Source organism: Sceloporus occidentalis, unplaced genomic scaffold, assembly GCF_023333645.1.
Source record: "Sceloporus occidentalis isolate IW3139 unplaced genomic scaffold, rSceOcc1.0.p SCAF_216, whole genome shotgun sequence".
In the NCBI taxonomy this organism is placed as follows: Eukaryota; Metazoa; Chordata; class Lepidosauria; order Squamata; family Phrynosomatidae; genus Sceloporus; species Sceloporus occidentalis.
In genome coordinates, this window is record NW_028317196.1 from 43,564 (window position 1) to 58,027 (window position 14,464).

Here is a 14,464-nt window from a genome sequence, read left to right on the forward strand (position 1 = left end):
AGCGTCTGATATTCGCCGTTTCATCACAGAGCAGGGGACGGCGGTATTACTAAGCTGGGGGGGTAGTTAGAACAGTGTATCCCCCTACATTAACCCTACGTTATCCAGCTCAGCCCTTCCGCCGCACGAGACACAGAGCACCAAACTCTCATTTTAGTAAAGCCCACGAGTTACGGTGGGAGATAGCTGCCAACTGTCCCGTATCCTCTGCTTACTGGAAATCTGGTGGGGTCTGCCGACGTTTCTGCCAGGTATTGGCGGCGGGGGGTATCATTACACTGGCAGGATGGAGGCTATTAGGGTATTAACCCCCCCGTGCCCTATTCGGGGAGTTTTTGTGCAGAGCGGGCGCGTTTACTCTTTAACCCCTTAATGACAAAGCCCGTACATGTACGGGCTCAAAATGCATTGTTTTCAATGGGTTTAGGGACCACCCATTGTCCTTAAGGGGTTAAACAAACTTAAGGTCGAAAGAGGCAATAAAAGGTGTTTAGGGCTCTGCTGTTTACACCCAATAAACAGCTTCAGGGGTTACGTCACCCGCATCGCGGTTTATTGAAGCGCAATCTGTTTCCCATAAAAGCCGATCCGCCATAAAGCGCTGACACGGCGATTAATGTTTAACCCGAGAAAGCAGGCCGTGCCAGACCTCGGCGTGACTCTCTGACTCCTCCGTCAGCGGAACCCTTTCTTATGTCGCGTCGGTGCGGATTCTACATCTTTCCTACTCTCTCTGCGGCATCCCCTGGCGTCTCGGCTGGCCGAGTCCTCTCTATAAACACCTGCACGCCGGCCCTCGTTGGACAGCAGGTCGCCCACGGCACGACTCTCCCCCATTTTATTTGCCCTGAAGTCTCGCTATTTCACGGCCTCCATCTTGGAGCCCAGATTTCCCCTGGTGAGGAACAAGACTTTTGGGCCGGGTCTGGGGCGAGACATCAGAATATACCATATATATATATATAATCTGGGCGGCGGATGCAAAACGTGGATGAATAAACAGCCCGGGGTCCGTAGGACATTTTAATAGTAAAAGGAGTTGTACATGCGCTCGTAGAAACCCGGCTAAGGCTCGGAGACAGCGGCGGGCGGAGGCTCGGAGACAGCGGCGGGCGGAGGCTCGGAGACAGCGGAGGCTCGGAGACAGCGGAGGCTCGGAGACAGCGGCGGGCGGAGGCTCGGAGACAGCGGCGGGCGGAGGCTCGGAGACAGCGGAGGCTCGGAGACAGCGGAGGCTCGGAGACAGCGGCGGGCGGAGGCTCGGAGACAGCGGAGGCTCGGAGACAGCGGCGGGCGGAGGCTCGGAGACAGCGGAGGCTCGGAGACAGCGGCGGGCGGAGGCTCGGAGACAGCGGAGGCTCGGAGACAGCGGCGGGCGGAGGCTCGGAGACAGCGGAGGCTCGGAGACAGCGGCGGGCGGAGGCTCGGAGACAGCGGAGGCTCGGAGACAGCGGCGGGCGGAGGGTCGGAGACAGCGGCGGGCGGAGGGTCGGAGACAGCGGCGGGCGGAGGGTCGGAGACAGCGGCGGGCGGAGGGTCGGAGACAGCGGCGGGCGGAGGGTCGCCTCTTAAGGCCGCTTCACAGTTATGATATTTTGGTTATTTCATAAAAATAGTGCAAATTGGAGAAAATACAGAAGTCTGGGCTCAGTACAAGTCTTTGTAGATCTCCTGCAGCAGGGGGTGCAGACACATGTCCGCCTCCGTCTTCCTGATCACCTGCAGTAGCTGCACGTGTTCCGTGACCACCTGGCGGAGATCCGTCATCTTCTGCAGCACTTTGGCGAAGAGCTGCGACGAGTCGGGGTGATTGAGCCGAAGCTGCAGCTCCAGCGCCTGCAGGAGGTTCTCCTGGATCTCCTCGATGGGCTTCACGTTTAACAGGCCCGGCCGGTCTGCGAAAGAAACAGGCGATTAACATCAGCGGAGCGACACGGGGAGCGACACGCGAAGCGACGTTAACGGAGTCACGGAACCGAGAGGTGGCTGCTTGGGAAATGAGAAATAAAAAACACCAGGAATCGGCATTGAACCCGAGCCGCTCGTTCCCCAACCTCTAAGTCCCGTCATTAGGGCAGAGAGGGACCCCCTCCCCCAACCACGTTTCCGGTCTGATGTCACGTGAAGAAGTCCAAGTTTTCCGCGGGTCGATGCGTTGCCGCCGTGACCCGACTCTACGGACACCGGCGACCAATCCACGAGTAAGAGGCCGTGGACTGCAACTCCCAACAAATCAGCCAAACGAACAGCCAGCCTAGTAACCCCACCGTATTCCCACCCAGAAATGCCAACAAATCCCTGAAATAAACCCATCGAAAACTAACATTTTTCTTTGGAATAAATCTGTACCGATAAACGATTAACTTTAAGATAAAACATTTACTGGAAACATTTTGTGCCACAATTTACCACTATTATTATTATTCATATAATTATTCCCATTTATATTATTATTATTCATAGAATTATTCCCATTTATATTATTATTATTCATAGAATTATTCCCATTTATATTATTATTATTCATAGAATTATCGTTATTTATAATATTATCATATTTATTTATATTATCATTCATATTATTATTTATATTATTATCCTTATTTATATTATTATTTAGATTAAAAAATATTCATATTATTGTTATTGTTTCTATTATACTTTGTATTATTATTTATATTATCGTTATTTATATTATATATATTATTATTTATATTATTGTTATTGTTTCTATTATTATTTTTATTGTTATTTATATTATCATTAATATTATTATTTAGATTCTTCTTCTTATTATTATTATGTTACAGGCTCCTTTCAGCCGCCAGACCTGCAGGGTTCATTCACCTGAAGCTGTCCGGATCCCGCGGCCCGGGTCGGTGCCGGTCTTAGCGTGTAAAGCGGCGTGCGATGCGAGGGCCTGAGACTCGGCCCTCTCCCTGTGCCGCGGGAGAGCCCTCTGAATGGCGTTATTAAGCGACTCTAGAAATTACCCAGAAGATTTCAGGCGAAGATAACGCGTATTTTCTGACTCACCCGGTTTGGACGCCTTGAAATTTCCTGCTTAATTGGTTTAAAACGCAGATAAAGATTTTAAAAATGAATCGTTTTCTGGCTTCAGAAACTTCTCATGAATAACCGGGTGAAAAGATCACTTTATTAACTATTATTATTATTTAATGATTATTCATCTCATTTAGAAAGACATTACTTTGGATCGGATTTAGAAAGACGTTACAGGAGATAAAATAACTAAGTTCCGATTTTCTGCTGGTTCCACCCGATCCCTCGTTATTAGTCCCAGCCGGTGGAATCTGCCCTCGCAAAGCATCACGTGGGGGAAGGGAAAGGACTCGGCAGAGTAAAGACGCCCAACTCGGGCTAAACCAGCGAGGAGGAGGAGAGACGGGCGACGGACCCGAAGCACGATGGGCGAGAGGAGAGACGGGCGACGGACCCGAAGCACGATGGGCGAGAGGAGAGACGGGCGACGGACCCGAAGCACGATGGGCGAGAGGAGAGACGGGCGACGGACCCGAAGCACGATGGGCGAGAGGAGAGACGGGCGACGGACCCGAAGCACGATGGGCGAGAGGAGAGACGGGCGACGGACCCGAAGCACGATGGGCGAGAGGAGAGACGGGCGACGGACCCGAAGCACGATGGGCGAGAGGAGAGACGGGCGACGGACCCGAAGCACGATGGGCGAGAGGAGAGACGGGCGACGGACCCGAAGCACGATGGGCGAGAGGAGAGACGGCCGAAGGACCCGAAGCACGATGGGCGAGAGGAGAGACGGGCGACGGACCCGAAGCACGATGGGCGAGAGGAGAGACGGGCGACGGACCCGAAGCACGATGGGCGAGAGGAGAGACGGGCGATGGACCCGAAGCACGATGGGCGAGAGGAGAGACGGGCGACGGACCCGAAGCACGATGGGCGAGGGGCGAGACTACGAGACTCCAACCAAGTTCTGTTCTTGGTTAAAGAGATTGGTTCTGGACCTTCTCTCTTTGTGCTTTCTAAACATCGGGACACGTATGTTATCCCCGGGACATGTATATTAAGCCCCGGGGACAGGTATGGTTATCCCTGGGACACGTAGTTAACCCCCGGGTCACGTATGTAATCCCCGGGTCACGTATATTAAGCCCCGGGGACAGGTATGGTTATCCCTGGGACATGTAGTTAACCCCCGGGTCACGCATGTAATCCCCGGGTCACGTATATTAAACGCCTGGGACAGGTATGGTTATCCCTGGGACACGTAGTTAACCCCCGGGTCACGTATGTAATCCCCGGGTCACGTATATTAAGCCCCGGGGACAGGTATGGTTATCCCTGGGACACGTAGTTAACCCCCGGGTCACGTATGTAATCCCCGGGTCACGTATATTAAACGCCTGGGACAGGTATGGTTATCCCTGGGACACGTATGTAATCCCCAGGTCACGTACGGTTATCCTCATCTGACACTTGTGTTCATCTTGGCAATAAGCGCGGTTATAGTTTAACCATTACTTCTGTCCAGCACCGAGCCAACTGCCATAAACCCGAAGCACCGGCCTCGGCACGAACGCCGCGCTGCAGATGATTCCCCCAGATGGGGCAGTTACAGCCGCATCGCACAGACAGGGAATTTAACCCCGTGTGGGTCAGGAATCCAGAACATTCGATAAGAACAGGGGCTGAGCAGAGCGCGAGCGGCCGACGGCTCGAGGACAAAGAAGCTGCCGTATGAGAAGACCCGGAACGTGGGGTGGACTCGGAACTTTTACCCCCCCGGGGCAGTAGCCTTGTTTCTTTTCTGAGTATTTTTTCCGACCCCCCTTTATGCTCCGTCACCCCAGTGAGTAGGACTTACCGCCGCTGAGTATGATGACCGCCACGAAGACGGCGAGGTCGCTGTCGTCCAGCTCCAGCGCGTTGAACCTGATGGCGAATTCGAACTTGTGCTCCATGAATTCCCCAAACGGCTTCCGCAAACTCTTCAGGAATTCCCGCGTCATAAACCCCTGCCCCTCGGCCACGAGAACCCCGTCCTTATTCATCAGCGACGCCAGCATGGTGAATATTATCTCGTGGACGCCGTACTTCAGCAGAGTCACCTGATCGTTCAGGTCCAGGCTGACGAAGCCGGGGATGCTCTTGGCGAATTCGGTGATCTCGCGCACGGCCTCCACCGAGCGGGACTGGCAGCGCTGGAAGATGCGGATGGCGACCTCTTTGTTCTGCTCCTGCGCCGGCGTCAGGTAGTGATACGCGATCTGATCCTCGCCCATCATCAGGGAGTTCATGTCGTGGATCACCACGGGCTGGAGGCGAAACCACAAAGAATTCAAAACGAGAGAGACCCAAAACCCAACAATTTTACCTAAAGAATTCTACAGAACCGCTGCGTTTATCAATCCCATAATAACCAGAAAATAATCAAATAATAATAATAATCGGATAATAATATTAATCGGATAATAATAATCAAATAATAATAATAATCGGATAATATTCAGATAATAATAATCGGATAATAACAATCAGATAATAATCGGATAATAACAATCGGATAATTATCAGATAATAATCGGATAATAATAATAATCGGATAATAACAATCAGATAATAATAATCGGATAATAATAATCGGATCATCTGTGATGACGTCACGGACGCCGCTCATTCTTTTCCGTGTAAAACGTCAAATCAATCAACTTTAAAATAAAACACTTACTCTAAACGTGTTTTAACACAATTTGCCGTTTTATTATTATTATCATTATTTATAAAATATAGATTTTTCCTCTTCATTACGACGAATCTAACGATCCTATTTTAACGTAATTCACTAATTAGCAGGAAATTCCTTAATATCTCTCACGGCTTTGAGTCCGTTTCACGCAGAAGCTGCTATTATTTATTTATCCGATTTACGTCATTTTACAAACTCCGTCACGTGGCCGGCGAGGCGAAAGCAGGCGGACTTTACCCCGGCAGAGTAAAGCGGGTTAAACACACGCAGGACACACGCCAACTACACGCAACATGGAGACTAATGTGAACCCAGATTAAAGCTGCCGTCCCACTGACTGAACGTAACGCTCATGTAAGACGCCCTTAGGAGGAAAGAATAACAAGACGGACCGGCTGGGGGTTACTCGCTTAACGTACTAGAGAGACGTTAAGGTTTTCTCTAAGTGGAACAGCAGCTTTAATGGTGAGAGCGACACGGGGAGGAAAAAAGTGAACCCCGACGACCTCCTGTCACCCCGGAGTACTTAACCCCCTAGTTGCTGCGGAGGGGCTATTCATTCACATTAATGACAGCGGATTTATTGCAGTCTTGTAAACGGTTTCTTTTCTTAGGATATAAACGGAGATCGCGTTAATATTAGAACTTTTAGAGCGTAATCGGCAGCAGAAAGCGGTTACTGAGCGCTGGCCGCAGACGGGAGGCTAATAAAGCCGTCGTTCCGGGTGTTTGCAGCGAAACTTCCCGTACAGTAAACAGAGCGAGTCGCCGGGGGCAAAGTCCACCCCGCAGCGAATATTTACTGAACGCGGAGGCCGCCCTGTCCACCGGGGGCTGGCAGCATCGACTCGAAGGCAGAAAACGGGTCATAAAATAAAATAGAACATGCAGGAAATGGGCAAAAAAGGGACTTTAATCACCAAACGGAAAGGGGTTCACAATAAAGCGGGGACCGGCAGCTGGCCCCGGGGCCACCGTAACTCACCGACTTATCACTCGTCCTTCCCGTCAGGATGGCCCTCGCCTTGGCTTTGGTGAGCGGGAAGGATTTGAGATAGGAGTCGTATAAATGCTTGGCCAGGACCCGCTGGTCGGCGCTCTCCGGGTTCAGCTGCTCCATGTCGCTGGAGATCTCCGCCAGCAGCTTCTCCTTTTCCGCCTGCGGCATTCGCCCGAACCTGATGGCTGAAGAGCAGATGGGGCGAGATTGAAGCCCCCAACGGGGTCATTACGGTGAGAAGCAATAAACACGATGCAATAAGAAGAACAGCGGCTCGGCCGGCGGGGAGGAAGAACGCGCCATTAACCTTTTCCCACCCGGGTTTAGATGCCGGATTACGTCGGGAGTCACTAACGGTCATCGAGCGATCAGCTGAAGCCACAAACCCGCTTTATCTTCCACCCGAATTCCTCATTTAGAGATTAAGGGCCGAACGGGCCGAGAGAGGCAGGGGGCACATGCTGACAATATTACAGCGTTACATATTATATGGCGCCAGCACATGCCATAGCGCTGGGCACTGGAAAACAACAACAAAACTGACAATAACATGGGCACACATGGACAGGACGGGAGGGCCCAAGAGCTTACGATTTATTGGGCCCCTCTCCTCAATTCCTCGGTAGCCTCTCTCTCACACCTTCTGCCAACTGCCCCCCCACCTGCCCTCCCCACCGTCTCCTAATCTATATGAGTCTGTTTTGCTATCGCATTCGTTATTTTCTGTCTGTGCCGTAATTCTACTTTCTATAAATAAATGTGCGGCGGAACGCGTGAGCGTTACTTCAACCCTCGCTTCATCTTGTGATAGCCTCTGAAATTCTGCAGGAAAAGGCAAAAATAAGCATTTTCTTCCTATCCCGGCCCTGAGGTCTCACAAAGGGGAAGTTTTATCACCACGAGGTTTAATTTACTCACAGGAGCAGCTCCGTGGTAGGAGGGACGTGGTATAACGGGGCGCGATATTATAATTATTATATGACCTAACGGGGCACGATATTATTATTATTATATAACCTAACGGGGCGCAATCTATCTATTGGGGCACAATATATAACCTAACGGGGGCGCGATATTATTATTATTATTATATGACCTAACAGGGCGCGATATTATTATTATTATTATATAACCTAACGGGGCGCGACATTGTTATTATTATTATATGACCTAACGGGGCGCGATACTATTATTATTATATAACCTTACGGGGCGCGATCTATCTAATGGGGCACACTATACAACCTAACGGGGGGAGGTATATAACCTAACGGGGCACAATATATAACCTAACGGGGCGCGATATTATTATTATTATATGACCTAACAGGGCGTGATATTATTATATAACCTAACGGGGCACGATATTATTATTATTATATAACCTAACGGGGCGCAATCTATCTAACGGGGCACAATATATAACCTAACAGGGCGCGATATTATTATTATTATATGAACTAACAGGGCGTGATATTATTATATAACCTAACGGGGCACGGTATTATTATTATTATTATATAACCTAACGGGGCGCAATCTATCTAACGGGGCACAATATATAACCTAACGGGGTGAGGTATATAACCTAACAGGGCACAATATATAACCTAACGGGGCACGATATTACTATTATTATTATTATATAACCTAACGGGGCACAATATATAACCTAACGGGGTGAGGTATATAACCTAACGGGGCACGATATTATTATTATTATTATATAACCTAACAGGGCACAATCTATCTAACACGGCACAATATATAACCTAACGGGGTGAGGTATATAACCTAACGGGGCACAATATATAACCTAACAGGGCACGATATTATTATTATTATTATTATTATATAACCTAACGGGGCGCCATCTATCTAACGGGGCACAATATATAACCTAACGGGGTGCAATACATAACCTAATGGGGCGCGATATTATTATTATATAACCTAACGGGCACAATAATATTATTATATAACCTAACGGGGCGCGATATTATTATTATTATTATATAACCTAACGGGCACAATAATATTATTATATAACCTAACGGGGCGCGATATTATTATTATTATTATTATATAACCTAACGGGGCGCCATCTATCTAACGGGGCACAATATATAACCTAACGGGGCGCGATATTATTATTATATAACCTAACGGGAAGCGATATTATTATTATATGACCTAACAGGGCGCAATCTATCTTATGGGGCGCAATCTATAACCTAATGGGGCACAATTTATCTAACAGGGTACAATCTATACCCTAATGGGTCGCAATATCTAGCCTAACGAGGTGTGATATATAACCTAACAGGGTGCGATATAGTTAATGGGTTGCAATTAGACTTGCAGAAACAGCAGGTGAGGAGGGCTCTGAGCCCAGGAGCTTACAATCTACAGATAAAAGTAAACATACAGCGCAGTCTGAAAAGTGACAGAGACTGGGGCAGCACATCGAGAGTTAACAAACGGACAATGTTTGCAAAACTCTAAAGTCCATGAAAATAACAAGTAAGTCAGCGCATGCCACGCGCATGCACGGCCGTCATACTATCCCCTGTACACGGAACCCTCAGAGCTTACTTCAAACCGACACAGTACCGACTAAGAACAAACACCTAAGACTGCCCAGTAATGCCCCGCAGTGCCCAGTAATGCCCTGCAGTGCCAAGTAATGCCCTGCAGTGCCAAGTAATGCCCCGCAGTGCCCAGTAATTCCACGCAGTGCCCAGTAATGCCCAGTAATGCCCCGCAGTGCCCAGTAATTCCACGCAGTGCCCAGTAATGCCCAGTAATGCCCCGCAGTGCCCAGTAATTCCCAGTAATGCCCCGCAGTGCCCAGTAATTCCCAGTAATGCCCTGCAGTGCCAAGTAATGCCCTGCAGTGCCCAGTAATGCCCCGCAGTGCCCAGTAATTCCACGCAGTGCCAAGTAATGCCCAGTAATGCCCCGCAGTGCCCAGTAATGCCCCGCAGTGCCCAGTAATTCCCAGTAATGCCCCGCAGTGCCAAGTAATGCCCAGTAATGCCCCGCAGTGCCTCCTGCGCGACTGCCAGAAAAACAGAACGTCTTATGATTCCTCGTCATTTTATTATTTTGCAATCCCCGTGGCGGAAAACAAAATAGCGGCTGCACATCCCCGGCCCCCCGCGGGGCTCATACCAGCCTCAGCCAGATGATGCACAGCGTTTCCCAACAACCCTCACGCTGTTACCCCTCGGGCCCCCCAACCCCCTCATACCGACCGGTACAGACTGTTACCCCCTAACCCCCCTCCCATACAGACAGCTACCCCCCAACCCCCCACATACCGACCGGTACAGACTGCTACCCCCTAACCCCCCACATACCGACCGGTACAGACTGTTACCCCCTAACCCCCCTCCCATACCGACCGATACAGACAGCTACCCCCCAACCTCCCACATACCGACCGGTACAGACTGCTACCCCCTAACCCCCCACATACCGACCGGTACAGACTGCTACCCCTTAACCCCCCACATACCAACCGGTACAGACTGTTACCCCCCAACCTCCCACATACCGACCGGTACAGACAGCTACCCCCTAACCCCCCCACATACCGACCGGTACAGACTGCTACCCCTTAACCCCCCACATACCAACCGGTACAGACTGTTACCCCCCAACCCCCCACATACCGACCGGTACAGACAGCTACCCCCTAACCCCCCCACATACCGACCGGTACAGACTGCTACCCCTTAACCCCTCACATACCAACCAGTACAGACAGCTACCCCCCAACCCCCCACATACCGACCGGTACAGACAGCTACCCCCTAACCCCCCACATACCAACACATTTTGAGCGAGTGAATTACGGTTTAGAGCCTAAATGCCCCGGGGTGGGGCTATTATCAGCTGCCACTTGCCCATGAGCTGTTTTCAGTGGATTCTGTGAGTCCGGTGAACCTGCCCGGCCGGTCGGAGGAATGAGGTTCTACCGGATCTGCCCAGCATTGAAAAAACAGGCATTTCAGGTGTTTTTCCTCGCAGTTTGCACCTGAGCGGCCGGTCACGTAGGCCCCGCATCTGCGCACGTTCCGGGGAATCCCACATAAACGTACACACATACACATATACGTGCAAAAACATACGTGTTATAAACATATATACTGCGTGGCTTCACTTTATACGTATTTAATTGGTTAATGTGATCACACGGCGCATGCAAGACCCCCCGTCGCCTCCATCGCCGGCACTGAAAGGGTTAATGCCCTTCTCTATAAACGTACGATCGGCGAAAATCACGTTAATCGATCGTTTCAAAACGCCAGCAATATACTCAGCAAGACCCCCCGCCGACCCACCGGTGGAGACCCCCCCGCCGAGACCCCCGGTAACGGGCCGGTAACTGGCTGGAAATGGCCTGAACCGGATTGAAAGGCGCTTGCCGGCCGGCACTGCGGGGTGAAGGGAGTTTAAGGAGCTAATTTGAGCTGAAATGTGATAAGTTAAGTAAACAGCGTCCTGCGGGATTCCAGCAGCACCTCCCGCGGCCCCCCGTGGCCACGCAGCACTGACAGCAAACACCGGGAGGTAATTTGACTCCTGGGTGTCCCTTTTGGGGGGAATTTCCACGATTCTGAGCCTGCAGGAAAACGTCTGCCGTTCTTGGAGCGGGAAGAGTTAACGGCGCCGGCGCGTTTCACGTTACATATACAGCTTTAACGTTCCGGGAAATGTATCATGACATACAGAGAGGTGGGGGCATGGAACAGCCTCCCGGCAGTGGGGTCACTTACCGTTATGGGACATCCCGACCGCCAGGCACTTCTGGAACCGGCAGAACTGACACTTGTTTCTGCTCTTCTTGTGAATCCGGCAGTTGAGGTCACAGCGTTCGTAAATCAGCTTCAACCGGATCGTCCTGCGGAAGAAGCCCTGAGAAACCGGGCGCAGCGGGGTTAATTCACCCCAAACCACAGACCGTTACCCCCGTAACAAAACACATTTACCCCAAACCACCGTAACATAAGCGCTTGGGCCGGATTTATTGGGGGTTCCGGGCCGGATTTATTGGGGGTTCCGGGCCGGATTTATTGCGGTTTCCGGGCCGGATTTATTGCGGTTTCCGGGCCGGATTTATTGCGGGTTCAGGGATCGGTTGCCGTTACCTTGCAGCCCTCGCAGGCGTGGACCCCGTAATGGAAGCCGGACGCTTTGTCTCCGCAGACCCGGCACTCGATGGCGATGAGGGAGTTGGACGTCTCGTCCGGCCCTTTGCCGAGTCCCTGGGACTGCTCGGGGTAATAGGGGGGTGAAGGGGGCTCCATTTTTATTGAATCTGAGGGAAAAAAAAGAAGCCGGTCACGTGACGGCTGCAGTTGGTTGTCAGAGCAACCGGCGCGGCTTCCATGTTGGTTCCGCTCATTCCCACGCAGTAACCGCGCTCTCCAGCCACCCGTCAGCTCTAAAGGGTTAATCGCATAAAAACAACAAACTTCAAGAAGCTTTTCCGGCTGCTACGGCAACAACCTATCAGTGCCTGCTCCTGTGTCACGTGATAAATAATTACTGGGAATTCTAACTGTTTAACGCGAGGGAAATCCTCTTGGCCCCTCGGACGGCGGCTCCAACCCGTCGGACGGCAGCTTTAGGGGGGGGGGACCTGCAATAACAATACTATCTGCGAGTGCGATCTGCGATAGCTACCAACTGTCTGGAGCCAATCTTATAAGGCTTGGCCACCAGATTCCTCCTACGGCACCGGTGCATTACTGCGACGGCCGGCCGGCCCCCTGCGCTGATTGAGGGCCGAGCACAGGCCACGTGACCAGGTAACGGCTGAGCCCCCGGTGATGCCCCCGTTATTGTCCCCGGCGATGCCCCTGGTAATGCGTACTTTGGCAGTCCTGCAGCCTCAGGTCGTACTTGAAATCCAGAGACGTTTGGTCGTTTCTCAGGAAAGTTTTATCGTCCAGAACGTCTTCGTAGTTTGGGGCGGAAATACTGGAAAAGTCCACGGTGGGGTACGGCTTGATGTCGTAGGAGTGGGAGTGATCGTCCACGCCGGGCAGCTCCATCTGGCTGACCCCAAAGCTCATGGGCCAGAAGGGCATCTCGGTGTCGACCATGACGGCTGCTCCCTGAAAGACAAATGAGATGTTAATGATTACCGGGCTGCGGGGGGCAGATTCACAACCTGCGCGGCAAATAGCCCCCCCGCACCCCTTATCAAATCAGCCGCAGTGGGGTCTCCCCGCGCCCCGTATACCCTGGCCGGGGCGGCTGGATCTGCCCGCGAGGGGCTTCTGGTAATGAGGCATCATGTGGTCGGCGACCGGAGCTCCCGGGTCACATCAGGACCCCAAATATTTCAAGAGGTGGGAAATATTCACTAAGCGGAGCATAAGCGCAGCCCCTGGACGGAGCCGTTTAATACCCCGCTGTCTCCTGGGGCATGCTGTGTGGGGTAGATTTAAATGCCACCCAACAGGGTGACGGTCGGCACCGGCTGCGACCTCCGACCTCCCGGGAAGGGAAAGAATCTGATTCTAGATTTTTTTACATTAGAATTTATTTAGTCAATTCTGCGAAAAACAAATAACCCTCCCTGATGACATCATCCAGAGATTATTGCCCCTCTAGCCAGCATTTGCACCACAGAGGCTCTGCTCTGTTGCCCGGTTTCGCTGCGTGGTTCTGCTCTCCGGCTCTGCTGCGCGGTTCTGCTCTTCGGCTCTGCTGCCCGGTTCTGCTCTTCGGCTCTGCTGCCCGGTTCTGCTCTTCGGCTCTGCTGCCTGGTTCTGCTCTCCAGCTCTGCTTCGCGGCGCGGCGAGGGCCACGGGCTCCGTAACGCGTGTTGAGACTTGATGTGGGAAGCGGCCGGGTTCCGAGGATGTAACCTTTCCCTCACTTTCCTGATGTAGGACGGAGTCATTATCCCCGGGGGAGAAGGGCTGCTTCCTTCGCGGCAACAAATACGGCAACAGAGAGTCAGCGGGGGGGGGGGGCGCGGGGTCCCCAGCGGGGGTCTTAAAGGGGAACCCACCCCAATACCCCCCCATAATAAAGGGGAAAAGTCCGTGTCGCGCACAAAGACACCCGGGACCCCTCGGCACTCAGAGGGTTAAGTCTATATGCGTGTGCATTGTGAGTGCATTGTGAGTGCGTTGCGTGTGTGTTGCGTGTGCGTTGCGTGTGCGCAGGTATCGCGGGCTTCATGGTCTGCAAGGCTCATTAATGTCTGGAATAATTGTGATTTTCTGCATTTGATGCGTCTGTAACGGCTCCGCCGCCCGGCAGAGAACTTGAAGACGTTCCGTTGCTCGTCTTGGGTTAACGTTCCGCGTCTTTCTTTTTCTAGAGCCATTGCTGCTGGTTACAGATTAACCCCCCGCTTGCTCCGGAACGGCCTTCAAAGCGTCGCTGCTCTACGTGGAACAAAAAATGGGCGAGCGTCACAACGATCCGCAGACACGGAGCCTTCCGCGCAGGAACGGAACGCATCGGCTGTTATTTACTAAAGGAGACGCCTAGACCGCCACGGGAATCTAGAACCTGCAAGACGCAGGCACAGGCGCATTGATCGAGAACCTGTAAGGGCCGGAACCTCGTGTACTTTGTGCTGCGGAACGCGCCGGGCTTGTTGTGTGATTGACCTTCCTGCCTCTCACCGCCGTTGCCCCCCCCACTCTGGGGCTGAGACCCACATCTGATGTCAGCGAGCGGCCGGC

General features: G+C 51.8%; 1 protein-coding gene across 1 annotated transcript; it reads right to left on the reverse strand.

The window, feature by feature from the left end:
* Positions 1-1,647: 1,647 nt before the first annotated feature.
* Positions 1,648-12,862, reverse strand: LOC149277338 (peroxisome proliferator-activated receptor gamma-like). Its single transcript, XM_089503043.1, has 6 exons — positions 12,631-12,862; positions 11,903-12,072; positions 11,531-11,669; positions 6,732-6,931; positions 4,865-5,315; positions 1,648-1,895 (listed from the first exon to the last, which is right to left on the reverse strand). Exons 1-6 carry the CDS (start codon positions 12,860-12,862, stop codon positions 1,648-1,650), a joined length of 1,440 nt encoding a protein of 479 aa, XP_089359169.1.
* Between the last annotated feature and the right edge of the window lie 1,602 nt (positions 12,863-14,464).